This window comes from Nothobranchius furzeri, chromosome 19 (assembly GCF_043380555.1).
Source record: "Nothobranchius furzeri strain GRZ-AD chromosome 19, NfurGRZ-RIMD1, whole genome shotgun sequence".
Lineage (NCBI taxonomy): Eukaryota > Metazoa > Chordata > Actinopteri > Cyprinodontiformes > Nothobranchiidae > Nothobranchius > Nothobranchius furzeri.
The window spans coordinates 19,251,769-19,275,124 of NC_091759.1; the positions used below are offsets into that span (position 1 = coordinate 19,251,769).

A 23,356-nucleotide genomic window follows, 5' to 3' on the forward strand; every position below is an offset into this window, starting at 1 on the left:
TTAACTCTGAACCGCTTAAATAACCTTAATTCCCTCCAACCTGACACAGCCAAACACAACAACTGAAGTTTCGATTTCGTCATGGAACAGAACGCGTAGACGGCTTTGCTGCTGGCCGCTGCCGCGGGTCGCCTCCCGTGTGTCAGGTAATAAAAGTGACGGCGACAAAATTTGCTGATCGCGGTCGTTTGTCGCCTCCCGTGTGTCGAGCCCATCAAGGTTGGTTTATGCCTGACGCGTCCGCGAGGTCCACACGGCTCCGCGCGGTGAAATAGCATCATTTTAACAACCACGCCCCTTGAGAACCGACGTACAGCTACCCTTGACGGAGGAATGAACAAACACCATGCAGGTACCATTCAGTGGGGACTGGTAGCAGAGTAGCAGACCATTCCTGCTTTTCGACTATATCCTTTCGCTACATATCTGGCCTTATATGTCTCTGCTGAATCAGCATTTTCTTTGATAGCGTAAACCCATCTGCCCCCCCACTATGGATTTACCTTCTGGTAGTGTAGTTAAAGTGAACGTGTTGTTTTCTTCTAAGGACTTCACTTCTTGCATTGCACGTACCCACATTTCAGATTTTGATGAGATTATAGCCTCCTTGTATGTGTGTGGGATATTGCTTAGCATTTTGTAACAATAATCAACATCAATTGATTCCTCGTCTTCCTCCACTCTATATTCATAATCATTCAGGTACTCTGGACGTTTTCTCTCCCTCTTAGGATAACGTCTACTGTGACTTTCTTCGATTTGAATGTTGTTTTCTGGTTCTGAGGCCTCAATCTGTGTCTCAGGTTTCACTTCAGGGTCTTGTTTAGTCATTGACTCTTTAGATATGGAAGGGATAAGCCTCTCCCCAAATACATCGTCATCGGTTAAAATCACATCGGTCTGAGTTGAATGTTCAACCACAGTCTTGGTTACAAACTTCACTAACATGTGCTTAAGTACCTTTCCTGTTTCTGGATAGTAAACCAAATATGCTGGGCTATTTCTATCATAGCCAACAAAGATTCCAGTTTCACTTCTGGAGTCCAACTTTTTCTTATCATGCTTGTATGCATGGCAAACTGATCCAAAGGTTCTCATTTTTGATAGGTCAGGTTGTCTTCCTGTTAGCATGTAGTATGGGGTTTGGCCTGGACGCTTGTTAAAGCATCTGTTCCGGATAACTGCAGCTGTCATCACAGCATATGTCATTTTTTTTATTATTCTCAATAAAATAAATGTATGTAAATGTAAAGAATAGAATCTGCAGCACACAAGGACCTTGTTTGGAGGGGTAAATTTAGTTGTCACTTTTTTTCACAGCCTCTGAGTTTGCAGGTATGAAAAATAGATGCATGCAAACTAGTAAAATTATTTTTTGTTCTTCTATGCGCACGGCTTGCATTTTTGTACCATGTGGCTTTACGTATTATTGCTACAGCCTCGCCGTCCCGGGTGAACGTAACCCGTTATGAAGTAGAAAACGAAGCAATGCAGTATGTAAAAACAATATATGAGCGTTTAACCGCTGATGAGTTCTTTGCGATAAAGCCTTAATTTTATTTTTAGAAGGTCTTAAAAAGTCTTGAAAAAGTCTTAAATTTAATTTTGAGATCTCTGCGTATACCCTGACTATGGTGTCGTGTTGGATGCATGCCGTAGAGCTCCGTGCTGCCCCGTTCAGTTTGGGAGAATATTGGCTCACCGCAGAGACGAGCCGCATGAACCATAAACGCTGCAAGTTGTGAAGCACGTTCCATCCGCGAGCCGCATCACCAAGCGTAAAGTGAATGCGTCAAGCATAAACCAAGCTTTAGCTCTGGGTTAGCTTCAGGTTAGCTTGTAGCTAGTTCGACCGGGTGTCGTCAGTTGATTCCAGCCTTACAGCCCCACCCTCAGCTCCACCTCTCTTCCCTTTTGTGGAATTGTCTGGGCTTGACGGAACCTGTGACACGGTCAAAATGGCGGTGGTGGCCACCTCCCATTTTTCTTCAAAAACGTGTTATTGGAGCCAATGGAAACCCATTGTCCAATATTTATATGTCAATGGGAGCAACCCGTGTTATCACAAGTTCTCGTTATTTCGTCAGAATGAAGGTGGTAAAAGCTGCTGCCACCTAGCTCTCGGAGGAGAATTACAACACACAGAAGAAATACTGTAACTGTTTGCATTTAAATTCTCAATAAAAATATTTGATACAATACTTTTAACTCATTAACATCATTTTTTCACTGTGTGGGCGTCGGAACGAGCCCCCGCACCGTGAGAACAAACATCCCAGCTCTAAAGCCCATCTTCATCTGCATACGTCACATGTCACGTGACCAGGAAGCAGAACATCCATGTGTTAGGAGATTATTTTGGGCCGCTGCTTTAAAAAAAGTGAGGCGCGAACCAGAAAAGCTTCTGCCGATCACAATTCAACAACGGATTATGAGAGAACGGATAACGCTCGAATTCTTCCTGATGTAAGAGGTGAGTCTCTGCTTTGTTTTGGTTGTTTTGGTTGTTTTGGCGTCGACATCATCATAGAGTGTAATGTTCTGACTCTTAAACTGTAAAAACGCTAAAAAAACGCTGGCAGCGAATGAGTTAAACATCGAATCAATATCATAACACGAAATATCTCCATACTTTAGTTTATCAATATTTTCTTTAAATAAATGAAAAACACTTTTTGGCAACTCCAAGGTCTCGTACCTGTATTTGTCCTTCTCTTGGACACTTTGGACACCCCAGCTCTAATGAAGGAACATTTGAAATATTTAAAAGAATCAGATAATAAATGGGGAAAAAATTCATACTAGCAAAAAACAACTTTTATTTGACTGGTGTTGGAAATGCTGTAATTATGTGGCTATTTTTGGCCGTCTCATGTCAGAGCGCCGACGGTCTCTCGCAGCTTGTGTGTGTCCACATTGGCTCCAAACACATGGGAGCATACAGATTGACGTACACATGTCCACACACACTCGCACAAACAAACCCAGGAGGGGAGAGAAATCAGGCCAGATGAGGGGGGCGTCTGCCGAGATGTGACTCGTCGCCACGGTGACAGGGACTGGTCTCCCAGCATGCCGAGTTTGTTGCAGCTGCCGCCAGAGCCGAGAGAGCAGCGTGATGAAGATGATGTGCTTGGGCCTGCATCCAGAGGTCTCCGTCAAAATGTGGGCAGAGAGGCTCGAGATTGAGGCTGTGTGTGTCTGTGTGTGTGTGTGTGTGTGTGTGTGTGTCTGTCTGAGACAAGAGTCAGCTCAGTGGGCCACTCTCCTCGAAACAATGATCTCAATCAAGTGCAGGTGCTTTCTGCAACTCAAGTGTTTGCAGTGAAACCCCTCCAGCTTGTTTTCGTAGACGAGTTACTGTAACCAGCTGTTCTCATAAAGAAGTGTGTGCGTGTGGGTGTGTGTGTGTGTGTGTGTGTGGGTGGGGGGGGTCTCCTTTTGTTTCTCCACATTCAATGAAACGCTCACCGTTCGTCAGAACCAAAACATTTTCTTTGTGACGTGGTCGACAAAAACCTCCCTTTGTTCTGTTTTCAAAGCTGCCAGAGAGCACAAGAAAACAGGCGGAAAACAATCAAGGCCTCGCAATTTGATAACAGTTTGCTTTTTTTTTCCTTCTTCTCTGGGGCCCGGGCGAAATAGAAAAGTAAATCACGCCTGGCGGTTAATATGTGAAGCTAGAGTGCATGAAATTTAAAAGTTTTCCAATTAAGCGAGGACTTTAAGCTGTTTGGAGGCTGCTGGGTGGAGATAAATGCGGGCCGAGGCTAATGAAGACCAGCGCTGCTGATGACTAGGCGCTACCGCATGTACACAGATAGCTGTCACACCCAGCCCCCGTCGTCTTAGTCAAAGTTGAATTAATATTATTATTATTAGCCCCCTCCACCCCTCATTTGTGGTAATCCTTATCTCTAGGTTGTTTTCTTTCATTTTTACTTGTTTTTTCCTCTCTTAGCCACTGGGTTGAATGAAAATTACCGAACTTGTCATGCTTCTTTTTATTACACTGTATGTTTTGCTCTTTGTGAATATAAAGAAATGCATTACAAAAAAATCTACGGAGACTTGAGACTTGTTCAAACCAAATATTTCTTTTTGAACAACCTTCAATCAGACAGTAGTCAGCACTCTCCTAGAGCCCTCCAAGCTCTCTATTGTTGATTAGAAAGTTTGCAGCTAATGAGTTCTCTTGATAAAGAATTACTGGCATTGTTCAATACTCTGAGTGTCCCTAATGAAACTCCAGCTGATGAAGATTGTAATCGTGCAAGCACCACTTTATGAACAAGTGCTCCAAATTCCCATTTTCAACTTGAATACCACTTTGTTGGAAAGCCTCACTTTGTTTGACAATTAACAAATAGGAAATCTTTAATAGGAATTGGGCCGTTTTTGTTGAAGAAAGCTTTACTGTGAGCTGAGAAGAGTGCAGTTTTTATTTATGGTCACTAATGCTCTGGATCCTAAAATTTCACGATAGAAGGTTTCTTAGAAATAGAAAAATGTGAAATCAGGACTTCTTTGTTTTCTTGAAGATGTTCCGCTTCTCATCTGAGGAATTTTGTCAGTTCTGGAATATGGGGGAGTCGAGCTTATAAACTGTAGCTGTCTGTTGCGTAATGATCTGTAACTACCTATAAATACTAGGGATGAGCGAGTACACCACTATCTGTATCTGTATCTGTTCAACCATCTAAATTATCTGCATCTGTACTCAGAGTGGGCGTGGCCTAACCCAGAAGTGGGTGTAGTTTAACCGGAAGTGGGTGTGATTTACGTCAATACATTATTTTAAGTCTAAAATTGATATGGATTGATCAGAAGTTGTTTATTTATAAATTATTGTTTATTTGAAAACTATTTACAGAGCAGCCTCAGAATTGGGATTAAATATTTTTGATCACAATAGTAAAGGAACTATTACAGAACAAGTGTTTCAATAAAATCAGAACATTAGTATTTAAGTGCATGGATTATTACATCTGAACTCATGCAGTAGGAACTAGGAAATATGAAATGCTACAACCAGACTCAACTTTTTTTATTTGATTATTTAAATTATAAATTATAGAGAGAGCTGAAGAAAACCCTAGGGAGTACTGAAGAAACAAGCACAGAGAGATCCGTTACTGCGTGTGTGTGTGTGTGTGTGTGTGTGCACGTGTGGATGGGCCGGACGGACTGAGCTTCCGGCTGCAGAGTTTTGTGTGTAGGGAGGGGCGGGCGCACGGTGTGACTGGCCAATCACAGAGTGTGAAGACAGTCAGTTACCCAATGAGGATTTTCCTTCAGCACGATTACAGATATTTATGAGTTTTACTCGTTTCATGCTCGTACTCGTCAAAAATGCTTTATCCGTACCGGATACTCGTCTGAACCAAGTATCCGGCCCATCCCTAATAAATACCCCTTCTCTCTACCCCCTAATGACTGATTGATGTTATCTTCAGGGGGCAGGGAGGAGGGGTCTTCATAGGTAGTTTAGCTCAACTCTCCTTATTCCAGTCGGACTTGACAAAGCTCTTCTGATGAGAAGAAAATAGTCTTCAAGAATCCAAAAAGGTCCAGCTGCCTTCTTTTAAATCTCTTTGGATTACCCTGACCTGGATGACTGAGAACCTTCACCAGGAGAATATCGAGAATCACGATCATGATGCTTGTGACGATCAGTGCATTTACGTACGCACAAAAGTCGATCTAAATGAAAAGCTGAAGGCCTTTCTCCTAGTTTACATTTACATTAGAAAACCAAACTCGTTGCACTCCGTAGTAGGTGGTGACACGCGCCCTTTTGTGTCGACATTCTTCCAATTAGCTTATCCACCTTGTTTTTGAGTCGCCTCGTGGAGAAACGCTGATGCAAGCAACATCCGGTGAGATACCGGAAGTGGCGCATACCCACTGGTTTGTATTGTGAGGTTTCTTTGCTGGTCGCTGTTTTTTTTTAACATTTGAAGAAAATATTAAAAAAAATATTTACCTCCCAAAAAATGTACTCAGGCGGCTCGGGAAGATGTTGCGCTTTTCACGCTCGTACTAACAACCAGAGAAAATAAAATTTGTAGCTACAAGAGCGATATTTAGAACATGCGCCTCCAGAGTGAGAGGTTTTCACCACCTCCCCAGAGATGAAGATCTCAGACGGATGTGGCTGAAAAATCTTAACTTGAAAACCAACACAAACTTTATTTGTGCATTCCTTTTATTTTATTGTGAAAACCCGGAGAGAAACACCCACATCCTGCTTTGTTGTTGCATATGACAAACCTCCGGAGACGCGACGCCGAGTAGTAAAGAGATTTGACAGCAATCTCACAAGAACCAACAACAGGTATGACCTCATGTGTACAATTATCTGAATAGTTATAATTTAAAGTGCGTTTAGACGGTCGTTATTAACCTTAAAGTGCATCCTGCTGTTTGTATTTTACCTGATTTAGAAACTAAAACCCAAAACTTCGTGATGATGGATTTAAGGCTCTGACTCGGCTCTACGTCTGCTTTTAAGTAAATAAGATCTTGTCCCACCTCCTTCAACAAAACACGGACAACCTTATTACTATGTTGGTACCGGTAAGCCTCGGAGCTTTTGAGATTATTTATTGCCTCGCTGTAGGATGTGACTGAGTTCAGAAAGTAGCTAAAATGCTACTGCATGTTAGCTTTGGCCAGACTTTAAGATCGCCCCCACCTATCGGCCTCGGTAGGCAGAATGAGTGTAACAGTGTCCTGTTTGGCTTTCAGTCTCTAAAAGCCCATAAAAAGAGGATTTGCATTAAGGAATCACGTTGTCTCAACGTAAACAAACACGAGACCGGAAGTCGTTTGCATCTTTCTTGCAAAACATGATGGGGCGCAGGAGTAAGGTGGATAGCAACACAAATAGTAAACAAACGCTGGTAGGGGTGTCCCGTTCCGATATTGATATCGGAAGTTATTCGATATTGGCCCAAAAACAGTGTATCGGATTATATCGGACGGCATCAAAAATCTCCGATATAAGAAAATCCGTTAAGGTTAACGTTTTTGCAACCAATGGTTAAGAAAACATTTTCATCATTTTCATACTTATTGTTATTGGCTCTTGTTCTCCGATTGAGTTGATCAAGCCTTACATACATTCCACACTATGAAGTAGGTAAAAGTATGTGTGATTTGTGCTGATATCGTATCAGATTGATACCGGTATTGGTCAGTACTGAAGTCTGCAATATCGGTATCGTATCGGAAGTGAAAAAGTTGTATCGGGACTCCCCTAAACACTGGTGGGAGTGAAGCAGACTAAGTTAAAACGGGATACGTTCAATGGCCGAAGGAATGGACACAAACAACGCTGCAGCACAGCTTATCTGGTGCGTACTGTCCTGCTTAATGGTGTTACACGTATTAATTTGTGATAATCATCACCTTTATTTCTAGAGCACTTTTCCTTGACCAAAAGATGAACCAAAGTGCTGAAAACACATAAATTAAAACAACGACGAACCCTGCAAGGGCCAACAAACATAAAAGTAGAGATACAGATATGGGTAAAACAACAGAATAAAACAGGATAAAAGACCGCTCTAATATATAAAAATATAGCTATAACACGTGCTGAGGGAACGCCACAGTATGAAAGCGGTCTTCTGATATTATCAGAAGACCGCTTTCGTGGTCTCGTCACCAGTATTGGCTCGACTGAGCTGTTTACGTGCAGATCAAATCGGGTTCCTATCGTATTATCTGGGTGCTTCAGCGCCATCAGAACCAGTTTGCCTTAGGCAAGACCAACACGTGTACATGCGTTTAAAAAAAGAAGTCACTGTATTTTGGGCGAAAGTTTGATTTTCTGATGCGCATGTGGACACCCTTTATAATGTGCAGCTATTTCATCCCATTTACAAAGAATTAAAATGGATTTTTTTTGTCTTGCAATGTTGGAATCGGCAGATCATGTATAATTTTTCCCATTCACTCTGCTAGTTACAGATGTAGACGGTTCTTAAGCCTGGTTCATGCTTCTCTGTCAGCTCCGCAAGGGACAGACACGCACGCATTGACGGAAGCGTTTTACCCTCATACTTCTCCGTCTCCTGGAGAGCGTTGCAAAGCAATTCCCCGGCAGGACAACAGAGGGCGTAGCGCTGTTCTGTGGTATCCTGTCATGTATCGGTCCAAGACAGTGTGTTTATGTTATGTTTCTTTGTATATAAGAGACTTTTTAACACGGACACATTTGTCTCTCATTCTCCTCCACCTCTTCATGCGCTCGCCACCTCTAAACCCACGTTTCCTGTCATTTCCGTCCACAAATAAAACGCTTGCTGCGCATCTTTTCACTCCTCCAGTCACGGGAGAATTAAACGTTCATGTTTTAGAGTTTTTTCGCGAGGTGTTCCTCGAGCTTCTCCGTGTCTGTTGCTAGTTATCCTCGGCTCTCTTTATGTTTTTGAGGGCATAATACCGGCGTTGTAGACGACAGCCGCGTCCTGACCAATCACAAGCTTGCGTTATCCGTCTCGACTGACGGATGTTTAGAAAAGAGATCTCGACTCAGTCCGTCCTTGTGGAGCTCTCCGGCAGGCCCGCAAGGACGTTGCGTGTCTCCGCACTGACGCAGACGGAGAAGCATGAATCAGGCTTTAGTCCTAGCAGGCGTTGATGTAGGCAAGACTGAACAGATTACAGAATTTGCAACACACCCAGCAAAGTTTTGTTATGATCGGAGATTTCTTTCCCAGGTGCAAGTCTGTGGTTGTATCTTGAGGATGTGCTAAATAGCTGCAAAGAAAAATGATGAATAATTACACATAGCTGTAGTTTTGCTGAGTCGTGGGTGGATTGTTTTGCTAACGTCACAGTGACATGTTGGCAGTTCTGGCAGAGGAAGGCCGAGGTCTGCAGTGAGAATGAGAAAACACACGGTGTGTTTGGAGAGCAAACATGTGGGCACCGTTCAGATTTTATGAACTTACCAGAAAGTACAGACTAAATAAAACACATATGGAGTGTAAAGTCTAGCTGATCTGGGGAACTTTGTTGGCTGTTCGCCCGACCAAACGTTGGGAACTTCAGAGAGCTTGGCCAAGAGTTGTGGAAGCTAGGGATGTCCCAATCCGATCACATTATCGGAAATCGGCCCCAATCACGTGGTTTCAGACTGATCAGGACTCAGGCTTTACTTCCTTATCCGGACTCGGAAACTGGGTTCAAATTACAGGAGAGGAACTTGGTTCTCCTTAAAGGTTGTAAGGCTCCCCTGATGCCCTTAACTTCCACACCCAGAAGGAGCCCAAAAAAGATCCGGTTTCTACCTTTATTATATTATTTATATGGACTCAGAGTAGCGGGGATTCTTTAGGGGCAGAGCGGCAGGCAGACCGCTGATTATTCATGAACTCCAGCTGCGTTCTGCACACGGCCACAGTAACGTGTTCTAAGTTTCTAAGTGGCGTCACCAAAAAATATACAATTAACACACAGTCATTCGTGTCCGTTCATTTTCTCTCTGGTAAGTTCTGTCTGTATTTGAGCATGACGCGTGGACGCGCTCGCGCTGCAGCGCTTGTCACTGGCGCAGCCGGGCAGCCCAGGGCACACTCTGCTTTTTTTGCGGTCAATATCAATTTGATCGGCTGGTTAAAAAGTTACTTGTGAGGTGAAAAAGAAGGAAGCAGGCAGGAGTTTTTCTGGAGGACTGGGAGATGCAGGAAGATCAGAGACAGACAGGACAGGAAGACCAGAGACAGACAGGACAGGAAGACCAGAGACAGACAGGACAGGAAGACCAGAGACAGACAGGACAGGAAGACCAGAGACAGACAGGACAGGAAGACCAGAGACAGACAGGACAGGAAGACCAGAGACAGACAGGACAGGAAGACCAGAGACAGACAGGACAGGAAGACCAGAGACAGACAGGACAGGAAGACCAGAGACAGACAGGACAGGAAGACCAGAGACAGACAGGACAGGAAGACCAGAGACAGACAGGACAGGAAGACAGGAAAATAAAAACCAAGAAAACAAAACAAAGTTCTTTAAAAATAAAATGTAGGTAGATTTATCCCACTACACGTTTGTACCTGTATAAAGAAATAACTTATCAGCATGTAGTATTTATATAGTTGATACAATTCAGATCATCTTCAAAACTCCGTCCCATGTCCAGGGACGTATCCAAGCCTTTTGGGGTCCGAGGCAAAATAGACCCCCTGCCAGGTATTTTAGGTGGAAGTGCTATCTGTTTTATATTAGACTTTTTTTATTTGCAATAAAGTCCAAAAGTGAAGAATTTACGTTATTTATTACTTGATTGTTTAAGCTACCTCACAGAAGTGATCTGTTGTTAAACATTCAAACAAAAAGGTAATTAAATAAAAAATAAGGAACATTCTGGAACTGTTTCTTCCTTTTCTTTATTTTTTTTAATGTATCGAAAGTATCGGATCAGGACTCGGTATCGGCAGATTCTCAAAATCAAATGACTCGGACTCGGACTCGAGGGCAAAAAAAACTGATCGGGACATCCCTAGTGGAAGCGATGCCAAGGATGCCCTCCAACTCTGGGAGGAAACCAGAAACTCACTGGTTTCTCCAGCTGATGGAGATCCTGGAGCAGAGATCATCTTTAGTTAATCTAAAGCTCGTGTTTAAGGAAAGACTTTCATATCATTACCTGAATAAACTGATCTTTATTTTCCTCGTAACCACGAGGAGGTTATCGTGCAAAAATTATCTAAACGTTTGTAGCTCAGTGACGGGAAGTCAAGTCGTGCACATGAAGCTGTTTGTTGTAATTTCAGAAGCATTAGTGGTTATTGCCGGAAGACAAACTTTTCTAGGTTAAAATAACAAAAATATTAATCTCTCCCAAAAATAAGCTTTAATTAAAAAAACTATCATAGCTTTTTCTACCCAAATGATGTCCTCTTTCAGCGTCCATACTTTTTACAAGCATCTGTTAAATTTCTATTAAAGTTCAAGTGTTTGGAAGCCTTCTCTCGACCTACAGACCTTTTTATCTAAAAAAAAAAAAAAAACAATAAATAAAAGCATGTATGGCTCTCACCTTCTCACTTCTTTATCTTTTCAACATGTGGTGGTTTCCTGTGGCGAATCCCTCCAAACAGCTGAGTGTTTGTGTCATTAATGTGCAGATGGGTCCGCCAGGAACAGAATCCCCACTGCGTTGGCTTGTTTTACGTAAAGAGTTTGAAAACGTTTGCACACAAACACAACTGCATCTGAAAAACGCATCTGCGTTGCCGCTTCGGCTTTCCGAAAGCCCTCGGCTTCTGTTTTCCTCTGCTTTCAAACAGCGTTCGGGGTATTCCCCTGGGTGTGCAAACTTTTAAATGATGATTAGAAATCTGACTTTTCTAAATGAGCCAAGTTAAAAAACAACATTTTTCATACCTGCAGAAGTGGACTAGGATCAGAACGGGGAGCCTTTACATGAAAACACTCCAATAAAACTCGGATAAATGCTGAATGACAAAATGTGTTTGTCTGCAATCACGTGGAAAATGAATATGAATGAATTATTCACCTATAAACAGTCATTTGCTGTGATCAGACACAATCAGGGTGTACATTTCAGCAGCGTTTTTACTCTCCAAAGGCAGAAAGCTGCAGATCACAGCCGGTTTTACTTTGCCAACATTTAATCAAATATCCACAACCTGCAGAAAAGCATAAAAAAAGGCATTTAGGTTTATGTGAGAAATCTCAAGATTGTTGCCTGCTTCCAGCTCTTCGGATCTTATCTGGAAACTAATCATTTTAGAGAAACACAATATTCTCAAAGTGTGTTTATTGTTTTTGTTTTTTGTAATCTTTGCTATTTAAAAGCTTGCAAAAGAGCATGTAAACTTCGAAAAAACTGCATAAAAATATCTTCTTTTTTTTTTCTTTCCTTTTAACGTGTCCTGTCTGTCTGTGAAGCAAGCAGAATTGATGTCTGAATGCTGGTGACAAGCCTTACAGATTTACTCTCAGGTGGAGCATCAAAGCGTCTGCTTTTAATGTCACGCCTGATACTTAAAACTTTATTGTTATTGTTGTTGAATGCTTTGTAATTCCGACCAGACACGGAGACAGAGGTGAAAGAGAAAGGAAAAGAAAAGGTGGGGAGAGAGGAGGGGGGGGGGGGGGGGTTCCACAAAAATAAACAATAATGAACAAGAGTCTGCTTCTAGACCTGCAGAAAAAGACAAAAAAAAAGCAAAAGGAAAAAAAAAGGGACACAACAACAATACAACAAGATCAAGCTATCACTGCGTCAACTTGATGAGGAAATCTATAATCAACATTGTTTAACTGAAGAATCACGATAATAAATCACAATGCATTAAGTGCCCACCATAGTCTTAAGACTTGTGTTTAACGTGCCCAAGCCCATACTTTTGAGAGCACCATGTGAGCACCTGTGTGTGTACACGCGCTTGTTTATGTAAGGTTTCTCTATAGGAGTGTCCAACAGAGAGTGTGAGGGACCACAGATCCGCCCCCTAAAGATGCGCAGGAGACGCATCTTTGTTTTTGTTTTTTGTAATCTTTGCTATTTAAAAGCGTGCAAAAGCGCATGTAAACTTCAAAAAAACTACATAAAAATATCTTCTTAACGAGGGTTACATGATCTGAAGCCGAGCCTGTAGATAGCAGTGAGTGATAATAGGAAACTTTTTACTGATTGGCTTAATGAACTGGATTGGATTGTTTACTGTGTGAAGTTCCTAGAGACGACTCTTGTCCTGATTTGGCTTTTTATAAATAAAGTTGAATTGAAAAAAAGGTTCTTTTGTACTTTCTTGCAGTGTTGGTCTTCAAATTCTGTTTTGGTTCTTTTTTAAACAGAAAAAGTTTCTCTTTACCTTGCTAACGTTTCGTTTGCGGCTGCCAACATCCTCAGAGCTGACGCTGATGGTGGTGTCACTTCCCACTCCGTTTATCCGCGGGCAGCAGAGGACGTTGTCGCCCTCTGCTGCCCGCTCTCCCCTCTCCGACGATGCAGTCCCATGCACGATCCAATGTGTAAACTCCATGGTCTCTGTTCATGGTCCCACATCCACGTCTCCTTATCTCTATAGCTTCCTTTATCCATCTCTTGTATTTTTGTTGTTCGTAAACGTAAACACATAAAAAAAGAGCCAAAAATGGAATTTGAAAAAAAAAAAAAAAGGTTTCTAGGCTGATAATTACTTGAGGCATTTTTGTTCCAGTATGTCAAAACGTTTGTCCCCTCGAGGGGCTGGTTTCATTACGAACAAGTAGGTGTCCCCCTAGTGCAGAGGTAGGAAACCCTGGTCCTAGAGAGCCACAGTCCTGCATGTTTTCCAGCCGTGCGTGAACGTGCAGCTTCTGACCCCGGCTTTCCACAGGAGCCGTCAGCAGCACGTTACTGCAGCAGCACGTCATAGCTGCTGATAGGAACCGCTGTGGTCAACAGAACCTTTTCCACCGGAGCCGTCAGCAGCGCGAGTCGGCCGCGTCTCAGGAGCAGCATGTCGCGGCCTTTACGCGCCGGTTCTATTTTCTACGCGTGACGCCTCTGAAACGGGTCAAGTTCGACATTTTTGGGGAAGGAAAGACAGGAAATCGGACGCGGAAACGGAGAGAAGCTCCCGAGATTTTCAGAATAAAGAACGTACTGCCTTCCGGTTGCTTTACTTTTAAAAAACGTTACTAACTGTGCGTCCCCGTGAGAAGTTATCACCTAGCTAGCGGTCTCCTTTGTTTTTCAGGTCCGTATTGGCGATTATAAAACGGACAGAACATAAAACACAAACCATGTTGTAGTTTTCTCCTGCTTGTTGTTGTGTTTACTGACGAAGTCACTCGTGTGACTTCGTGCTCGGTCGGTGACAGCTGCTCCCCTGCTGCTTCGCGTCTCGTGGGAAGGGCCAAGCAGCAGCTTACGCGAGCAAGACGTGCTGCTGCAGTAACGTGCTGCTGACGGCTCCCGTGGAAACCCGGGGTAAGTGACTCGATGCCACCTGCTGGGTTCCTTACATAGGAAACTTTTCACTGATTGGCTTAATGAACTGACCTGTATTGGATTGTTTACTGTGTGAAGTGCCTTGAGACGACTCTTGTCATGATTTGGCGCTATATAAATAAAGTTGAAATGAATTGAAATTGAATTAATTGGATGAACGCACCTGATCCAGGTGATCAACAGCAGGAACAACAAAGGTGGTTGAAAAACGAGCAGGACTGCGGCTCTCTGGGACCAGGGTTGCCTACCTCTGCCCTACTGGCTGGTTCCAGGTGTATCTTCGTTCCGACTGCTTGTTGGATATCTTTGCACTCCGTCAGTCACGGGCTAATAAGCGTTAGGAAAAGTTGGACTTTTTCCACGAGACCGTAACTCGTTAACTGCCAGTCGTTTCCCGACCAGTGAAACCATTCGCTGCCAGCGATTTTCAGCGTTTGTTTTAAGTCACAGAATGCGGCGCTCTAGGATGATGTCATCATCAAAACAAAGAGGAGACCCGCCTCTTACAACAGGAAGAATCCGCACCTTTCGAGCGTTATCCGTTCTTTCGTAATCCGTTGTTGAATTGTGATCGGCAGAAGCTTTTCCGGTCCATGCCAGACTTTTTTTTTTTACAGCAGCGGCCCAAAACGATCCAACACATGGATTTTCTGCTTCCTGATCATGTGACGTGTGACGTACGTGGATGAAGATCGGCTTTAGAGCTGAGATGTTTGTTCTCACGGTGCGGGGGCTCCTTCCGACGCCCACACAGTAAAAAAAAAATGCAAATGACGACTTTAGTCGTCAATGGCAGTGAATGAATTTAATCTGTTCCGTGTCTGCCGCAAAATATTTTTGGCTCCCTTTATTCTTTGAGGGCAACGGCGGTGCTGTTGAGGACGTTAAAGGAAGAGGTGTTCTGACCAATCTCAAGCTTGTGGTCTCAGTCACTTTTGACGAATAGATAAAAATGTGGCCACGTCTCCGTCACCCTCCATGAGCCCATCGGAGAGCGCTTGTGCCGACGCATAATGGCGCCGAGTGTCTCTGTACCCACGCCGACAGAAGTATAAATCAGACTTAAGATGCATACGTTGTGAGTATTTGAATAACCTTCACGCCTGTTTTTTGTGTGTTTTTTAGGATGCGTTCCTGGTCGTCGCAGCCATTCTCCTCTTTGTGCTCTGCCTTTACGCCTTCTTCTACCTGAACCTGAGCACCGAGCTCAACCTAGACGTGGACACGGACTGAGAAGTGCTGCACCATGCACCAAAAGCCGTTTTCTTTGTACGAGGGGGAGCAACGAAAAGTTGCTCATGTGTCCTAATGACTATCTGCACAGAATAAGATGCTTTAGTCTGAAAAAAATCAACATTTTTATGCAACCTGTGCTCATTCCTTTTAACCTTTCCAGGCTATTTTTAGGTATTGTGTATTCAGAACAGAAGCTGAACCTCATTTGAGTCCTTTAATACTGCTACTACTACCCCCCCCCCCCCCCCCCCCCAATAAATAAAAATATGTAAATCTTCTGCTGGCGCTCCCGTCACATGCAGACGAAACACTGAACTGACATTCCAGCGCACAGCCATCTCCTCCGGAATATCGGGAGATCACGGAGTGTGAGATTAGAATCCACAAAGCCCTCGTTCCTGATTGAACGTGTGTGCAGAATTCCGAACGACGCGGTGCAGCCTCTGCTCTCAAAGCGGCACGGAGACACACGTTCAGGATAATCACTAAAAATCATCTGCTGCTTTCATCTGAATGGAAATTACAGCTTTTGTTTTCCTGCAAGGGGCGTGCTTGTGGTTCCTTAATTCATCAAAAGCAATAGTTATCTGTCGGGAAAGAAATTTTTACAAAGTAGATAAAAAGGCGGTAAATAAATAAAAAAAACACACGAGGCCTTGAGAGGTCTTTCATTCCTTAAGCGTTGAATTTGATTTTTTAACAGGAAGAAGTCTTAAATCTGCCTGACTGTTCCAGATCAGCTTCCTGAAATGTGAGATGGATATTTTCAAGCTTCTCAGCCTTCTCTGCTCATTTCTCCCATAACCCCCTGACCTCTTGTAAAAGACGCCATGTCAAAGAAGCCATTATGATAAGCGCTCAGCCGTACCCTTTCATCCAGCTGCCGTACATCCAGACGCTCCTCCGACTCACTCCGAGTCACTTCCACGCGGAACAATGGAACGGCGGCTCTATTAGGCCTTCATTCATGACACCTGTTATCTAAAAGGCACCATTATCAACTTTACAACAGCCTTGACATCAGCACAATGGCGAGCTTAATGTATTCGTTCAGATCTGTGTTCGGCAAGATGAAGTGCATGAAACTTTTATTGTTTTTCTAACGATTTGTACGACTAGTGCAAAAGAAAGAGTTTTCTATCTATGTCGCATGAATTGTCGGTTCCTCCTGCGTAATAAAACTGAACCAACCTTCCTGAGTGCGTGTGTGTGACGAGATCTTTAATGCAAACATCCTCTGCTCTTCTGGCATCACTAAAATATAAAAGTAAAAGGTTTTGATTTAAAACTTTCAGCTGAATTATTCACAGGATGTCTTGACTGACAGCGCCAGCGTGACATTAAGACAAAGCTATTAATTTAGCTAAACGATTACCGTAATTGCAGCAATTAAGTGCTGTAAAGCACACTAGCAGTTCATCAGGCAGTGTAAACTTTAGATAGAACGTACACGTTGCTGACGTTTATGTTTGATGCTTTTTATTCCTTTTATTTAACGGTCATTAAGTCCTAAAACTGAAAGATAGATAGATGGATAGATAGGTAGGTAGGTGGATGGATGGATAGGTAGACGGATGGATAGATGGATGGATAGGTGGATGGATGTATGGATAGGCAGATGGATGGATGGGTAGATAGATGGATGGGTAGATGTATGGATAGGCAGATGGATGGATGGGTAGATGGATGGATGGGTGGGTGGATGGATAGATGGGTAGATGGATGGATAGGCGGATGGATAGATGGATGGGTAGATGGATGGATAGGCGGATGGATAGATGGATGGATGTATGGATAGGCAGATGGATGGATGGGTAGATGGATGGATAGGTGGATGTATAGATAGATGGATAGATGGATAGGTGGGTAGATGGATGATGTATAGATAGATGGATAGGTGGATGGATGGATAGATAGATGGATGGATGTATAGATAAATGGATAGATAGATGGATAGATGGATGTTAGGTAGATAGATGGATGTTAGGTAGATGGATCGATAGATAGATGGATGGGTAGATGGATGGATGTATAGATAGATGGATCGATAGATGGATGTTAGGTAGATGGATAGATGGATGTTAGGTAGATGGATCGATAGATAGATGGATGGGTAGATGGATGGATAGGTGGATGGATGTATGGATAGGCAGATGGATGGATGGGTAGATGGATGGATGGGTGGATGGATGGATAGATAGATGGATGTTAGGTGGATGGATGGATAGATAGATGGATGGATGTATAGATAGATGGATAGGTAAATGGATAGATAGATGATAGATGGATGTTAGGTAGATGGATGGATGTATAGATAGATGGATAGGTAAATGGATCGATAGATGGATGTTAGGTAGATGGATTGATAGATAGATGGATGGATAGATAGATGGATGATAGTTGGATAGATAGATGGATGGATGGGTAGATGGATAGGTAGATGGATGGGTAGGTGAATGGATAGATAGATGGGTGGGTAGGTGAATGGATGGATAGATAAGTAGATAAGAAAAATGCCTTGCAAATCATTCTCTAGGGGATAAAAGCTCAGATGGGCCTGTTTGAAGACATAGAAGTCAGCCAGAGGAGAAAGCTTCTGACTACTTCCTGACATTTGGACATCTCATCTCTAATTGGCTAATGGCAACGTAACTACCAGCCAGTGTGTTTACATGCTCATCAGAAAACCAAACTCTTGTCCTAAATAGACCGATTCAAAATAAACGTAAAGCACGCTGGTCTTGCCGAAAGTGAACTGGTGCTAGTGGTGCTGAAGCACCCAGATAACGCGGTAGGAACCCGACATCATCTGCATGTAAACGGCTCAGTCGAGCTCGTCGCTTCTGAGACTGATCAAATCATCGCCATTGTGCATATCCTGTTTTAACTTTGCTGGCTTCACTCCCACTGGCATTTATTGTTTGTGTTGCTATGTGCTAACCAGAAGAGTGCCGACACGAAAAGGAGCATGTCGCCCCCTACTGTACCGGAGTGGAACGGGCTTCATTTGAGAATTCCGGTTTCCAACATACAAGGATAAAGGCTCCCAGTGTATTACTTTAGATCGCCTTCGATGCACCTGCAAACATACTGAGAGACTCAATTTGCAACGTTGATATTTTATCTCCACAAATAACACGAGCCCTAGAGGAGTTCTGCTGTGTGGTGGAGCTGCTAATGCTAACGTTTGCTTCTACTAGCCAAGTTCTGATGTTATCTGATGTTTCCTGGTCGCTAAACCAACAACAGTCTTCCCGTCGTGAGTCAAGACGTCCATGAATGTTAAGTGACAGTGTGATGTAGATCTGTCAGGATTTTCTGAACCAAACGTTCTTTTTTGTCTGTTTTCTATCAGAAGCTAATGCAGGAGATAGGTGTAGGAGACTACTTTCATATTCAGCCTGGATGAAAAACTCGGTGACCAATTATAATCAGAAATATTAATTAAAATTGGTTTTTTTAGTGTTCTACACACTTACAAATTGGGAGTTTAGTCTTCGTGGAGGTCCGGTGATGCTTCTGTCCCAAATCAATTGGATAAAGAACTGCCTTTCAAACCCACCCACAGGTAAGGTCTCACTTTAGGGAAATGAAATTGTGGATTTAGCAGTTAAACAAAAAGCTTCATATGGAAAAAGCTTATTTCGGACGCTAGCTTCCAAGATCTTGTTCTTTTGGCCGTGATCCACATCTCATGGCCACTGGCGAGGACTGGAACGTTGATGGAGCAGTAAATCACCTCCACTTCCTCGACACCTTTCTCAGCAGGTTAGGATGAGCTGTTGATCAGATCTCAACTCTTTCGCCAATCTGAGGCTGTTCTATTTTACGTTTTTCCTGCTAGTAAAATATTAGGATTTTTCATCATTTTTCCGTTGAACTCAATTTTAAAACCGAGCAAAACGGATCAGTGGTCTTAAACATTCATTGTCCTCGCTGGTAAAACTGATTTTAGGCATATTTTCTAAATGTCTTTTCTAATTCTGTCTCGTGTTTGTGAGTGAATGAATCCGGTAGCTGCTCCATGTGAGCCGTTAGCATTCACCTCAACAGTAATCCACTGGTTCTACCCACCAACCAGTGACAAATGAGCCAGGCGCCCCACACCCAAACTCCGCTCATTAGTCATGTAAAACATGTCACCAAGAGTAATTATGCTTTGCCCCAAACTTGCATTTGCACCATCTTACACACACACACACACACACACACACGAGATGTTGCTTCTCCTAAAGCCGCGGGAAACGTTGGTATATGTCGTGCACGGCTGTTTACTGAGACATGAATCATGATTATAAATGATGACGGACCAGACAGCACGTATTTAGGGCATGCAAGGTTTGGCTTCAGCGTTATTTGCTTTTGCTATGAAGACAAACATCCAATATGTCAGGTTTTCACTTTGCATCGCTGTGTGATGTGAACATGATGACTGTTAGTCTTTAGTTTTGTTTTCTTAGTAGTTTTAGCAGGTTTGGTGTCATTTTTTGTGTTTGTGAATTTATAGAGCTGTGTGTGTGTGTGTGTGTGTGTGTGTGTGTGTGTGTGTGTGTGTGTGTGTGTGTGTGTGTGTGTGTGTGTGTGTGTGTGTGTGTGTGTGTGTGTGTGTGTGTGTGTGTGTGTGTGTGTGAGAGAGAGAGAGTGAGAGAGAGTCTGACCCTCCTCACTTCTCACTTGTCTGTCAGAAAGACTGATCGCTTCACTGGAGCATAGACACAGGCACAGTGCTGAATATTGAAAATACAACACACACACACACACACACACACACATCCTTTCTCCCCCCAAACTCACACTCCTGAACTCCCAGTAGTAAAATGTAAAATATAGAGAAAACCAAACTGAAGATGCTGAACGTCCTACTGCTTTCATAACCATGTCGTACTTTTTTGCACGTCTCATTCAACTGATAATGGAGTAGATGCAGTTCAAGATGGCCGCCGCAAGCATCGGCACAAGGCAAACGCAAGTGAAACGAATGCTTGGGGCCTCCACACCACCAGCGGCCCCCCAAGAGCACCAATATAGCACAATAAAGAAAATATGCTGTATTAAATCTGAACAAGCCCTTCTTCTTGCTACGGTTAAAAAAAACGACCTGACATAAAAATAAGTCTATTGTTCCGTAAGTAACAAAAATGTAATATTTGTATTATATTCGGCCCACTTTTGATCAAAACAAAAAAAGCTTGCATTTCCCGCTATTTAATGAATAAAAAAATGTTTATTCATCAGAACAGAGCTACGGTGCTTTTATTTTGGCAGTGGGTTAGATAATTAGCATTTTGAAGGATCGTCAAGAGTAAAACTCAAACACACACAACAAAATTAACAGTTTACGCACGATTATGGACAATCGCAAAGAACTTAATATTATTTTATTTATATTTCTAATATAAAACAACACAATTATTAGCATTCTCCTCTAACGTTTGGAGTTTAACGGTTTGTGACGTCATGCATTATGCAAGACCTTGCTGTTCCAAGTCCGCAGAAGATGCATTGATGCATCCTTGATATAAAGGGCGGAGCAAGAACACATCTGGAAACTTTGAGCCAGCTTGTCATGATGGATGAATTAGGATTGAAACAGTCCTTAGGCCATAGTTGAGGATGTTAGTACACAAGTACAGTGTAGTACAGACAAGTATATGTATTCAGAAACGGCCCGTGTGTGTATTTGTTGGCGGCTCCACCCTCTCCGGCTGCCAGGCAACAGCATTTGTTGCATTTTTCAAACAGGAAGTGGGAGTGGAGTAATACTCTGGTAGGGGTTGACTTGCTCTTTAAAGAGCAAGTCACCTCCAAATAAACTTTTTTTTGCTGATAAACTAAATAAATGAGTGTCTAATCGTGCTGCAGACACATGTCGTCAATAATCTGGCACTTCAGTGCATCTTAGTTAAAATTTAAATGTTCTGCCTAAAACTGTCAGTGTTGTGCCGTTGTCAGGTAAAAACTCTGCACTGTATTTGAATTTAAATCTGCCACCGCTATTGGCTAAGAGGTATGCTATGATGTAAACTGGTACATTATGATGTCACAATGCTGTCGTGAGCCTGTGTGTGTGTATTTGTTAGTGGCTCCGCCCTCTCGGTCTGCCAGGCAACAGCGTTTGTTGCATTTTTCAAACAGGAAGTGGGAGTGGAGTAATTCTCTGGTAGGGGGTGACTTGCTCTTTAAAGCAAATCATTTGGCGTTCATTCAAATCTATCTGAAGTACAAAAACAACAAATCCACCGTGCCATTGTTTTTCTTTGCTGAAGCAAAGCCAAATTTGATAGGTTCTGAAAGCAATACGCCTTCTGCACACTGGAAGCAAAAGCTGCGCGGAGCGGTTGACTCGGGACAACCGCTGCACTGAAGGGCACACCCGGAGGGTCTCGGCAGTGAAGCAGCTTCTCTGCCGTTGCATTGGAAAAGCTTTAGTCAGTCAAGACATCTGAAAAGTCACCAGCGGATCCACACTGGAGAAAAGCCACTTCCCTGTGACCAGTGTGGGAAACGCTTGACTGCCTGAGGGAATGTGAAAAGTCACCAGCGGATCCACACAAGAGCAGCCTTGAAGTCTTCAGACCAAGTTCACTTCTAATGGGTGAAAGTTTCAAGCCCAAAACATTGTTTGATCAAACTAAATCTGCATTTAACTCTGTGTGAAGTTTTAAATGCAAATACACACAAACTAGATTATCTTTGCATAGATCATGCTAGAATAACTGCCTTTAAAAGTTTAGATCTTTGTTTTAATAAAAAATAAAAGATCTACTTCACTCCAAAATCCACCCCTGGTCTAAGATGTCAGAGCAGAAGCCCACCTCGGTGTGTCTGACATGAATGCATTTGCAGGATTGTGATGTTCAGTGGATTAAAAAGTCCCTTGTGCTTTGTGAGGTGTGCAGTAATGCCAGACTTAATGGATTTACCAGCAAATCAGCCTCCCATCTCACCGTTAATCCACAACGCTTCTCTTAATGACGCAGAGAACTCAGGACAACAGAGAAAAGCAAGAAAACAGACAGAAAAATGCTAAAAATATTAGACGTATATGGTTTATTCCTGTTGAGTGACTCCATAGCTGCTGTTTAATGTGAAACGGGATGAGTGTTTATGTGTGTTAGAGCAGGTAGGGCCTGTGATCAACAGGTGTGCTCTGATACCATTCCCTCTCTGTCCCTTCATGTCTGCACGTGCTGTTTGTGTTCCTCAGTGGAACACCTGGGCTCAGCTGCACCTGGGCTTGTTGCCCAGTCCCTTGTCTCACACACGGGAACGTGGCCAGTTCCTGCTACCGGTTAGAGGAAGTAGCAGCTGACATGCTACCAGGCAGTTCCCAGGAGACTTGACATTGAGTGAACCATCCAACTCAGGTGGATTTACCTGGAAACCAGGCATCTTGTACAGAAAATGGGAGAGGGGGCACTTTGGAGTGGGAGGATATCTGGTTTTCTGGAAATTTGGGAAGACGGGAGCGATTGGAGGGCGACCCGCACCCACGGAGAGCACCGTCCGTGTGGAGACCTCATAGACTGGGACGCTACTCGAGGTGAATCGCAAGCTGGACAATGTTCTAGCTGCGATACCGGTATTAGTGCGCAAAATGGATGTCATCTCGGAGAGGGTCACCGGATGGTATGGACATGTTTAAAAACCTAAATTGGCTCCACTGGAGGACTTGAATGATCAGTTTAAAGACTGAAGGCAGAGAGGAAAATTATCTCAGCCTGACCCAAAGTCTTGTTATCCGAATCTGACGCCATGGCAGCCTTGAGATGCCAACAACAAACCCCCACGAAGGAATGCAGACAGATGCTGTGAAAACCCGATCCTGCCTGCATCTGTTCATTGATTGGCAGTCCAGGCCGCACTCTGCCACAGCTGTAGATGATTGGGGTGATGAACACAGAACGGAAAGCAATGTTGCACCAAACAAACTAAAAGCACATCAATAAAAACATGCACAATTGAATAAAAACATGTAAAACATGCAAACAAATAACAACATTACCACTCTGCGACGTAAGGACGGTCAGGCTTCAGGCCCATCAGCTCAGCAACCATCTGAGCAATTCCAGCATCCAGAGAGTCATCAGAACCAAAGCGAGAGAAGGTACTACCACTAGGGAAGCTCGATCC

The 23,356-nt window shown here is 43.2% G+C and overlaps 2 protein-coding genes across 4 annotated transcripts in view; one reads left to right on the forward strand and one right to left on the reverse strand.

Moving 5' to 3' along the window:
• triqk (triple QxxK/R motif containing) overlaps positions 1 to 15,328 on the forward strand; it is a 183,260-nt gene extending 167,932 nt beyond the window's left edge. For all 3 annotated transcript variants that reach the window (XM_054745201.2, XM_015973850.3, XM_054745202.2), the window contains exon 4: positions 15,113 to 15,328. In XM_054745201.2, coding sequence (XP_054601176.1) covers positions 15,113 to 15,220 — 108 coding nt within the window. In that variant the 3' untranslated portion in view covers positions 15,221 to 15,328. The remainder of the gene's footprint in view (positions 1 to 15,112) is intronic.
• Positions 1 to 23,356, reverse strand: part of cap2 (cyclase associated actin cytoskeleton regulatory protein 2) — a 306,371-nt gene that overhangs the window by 207,024 nt on the left and 75,991 nt on the right. The window lies entirely within an intron of this gene.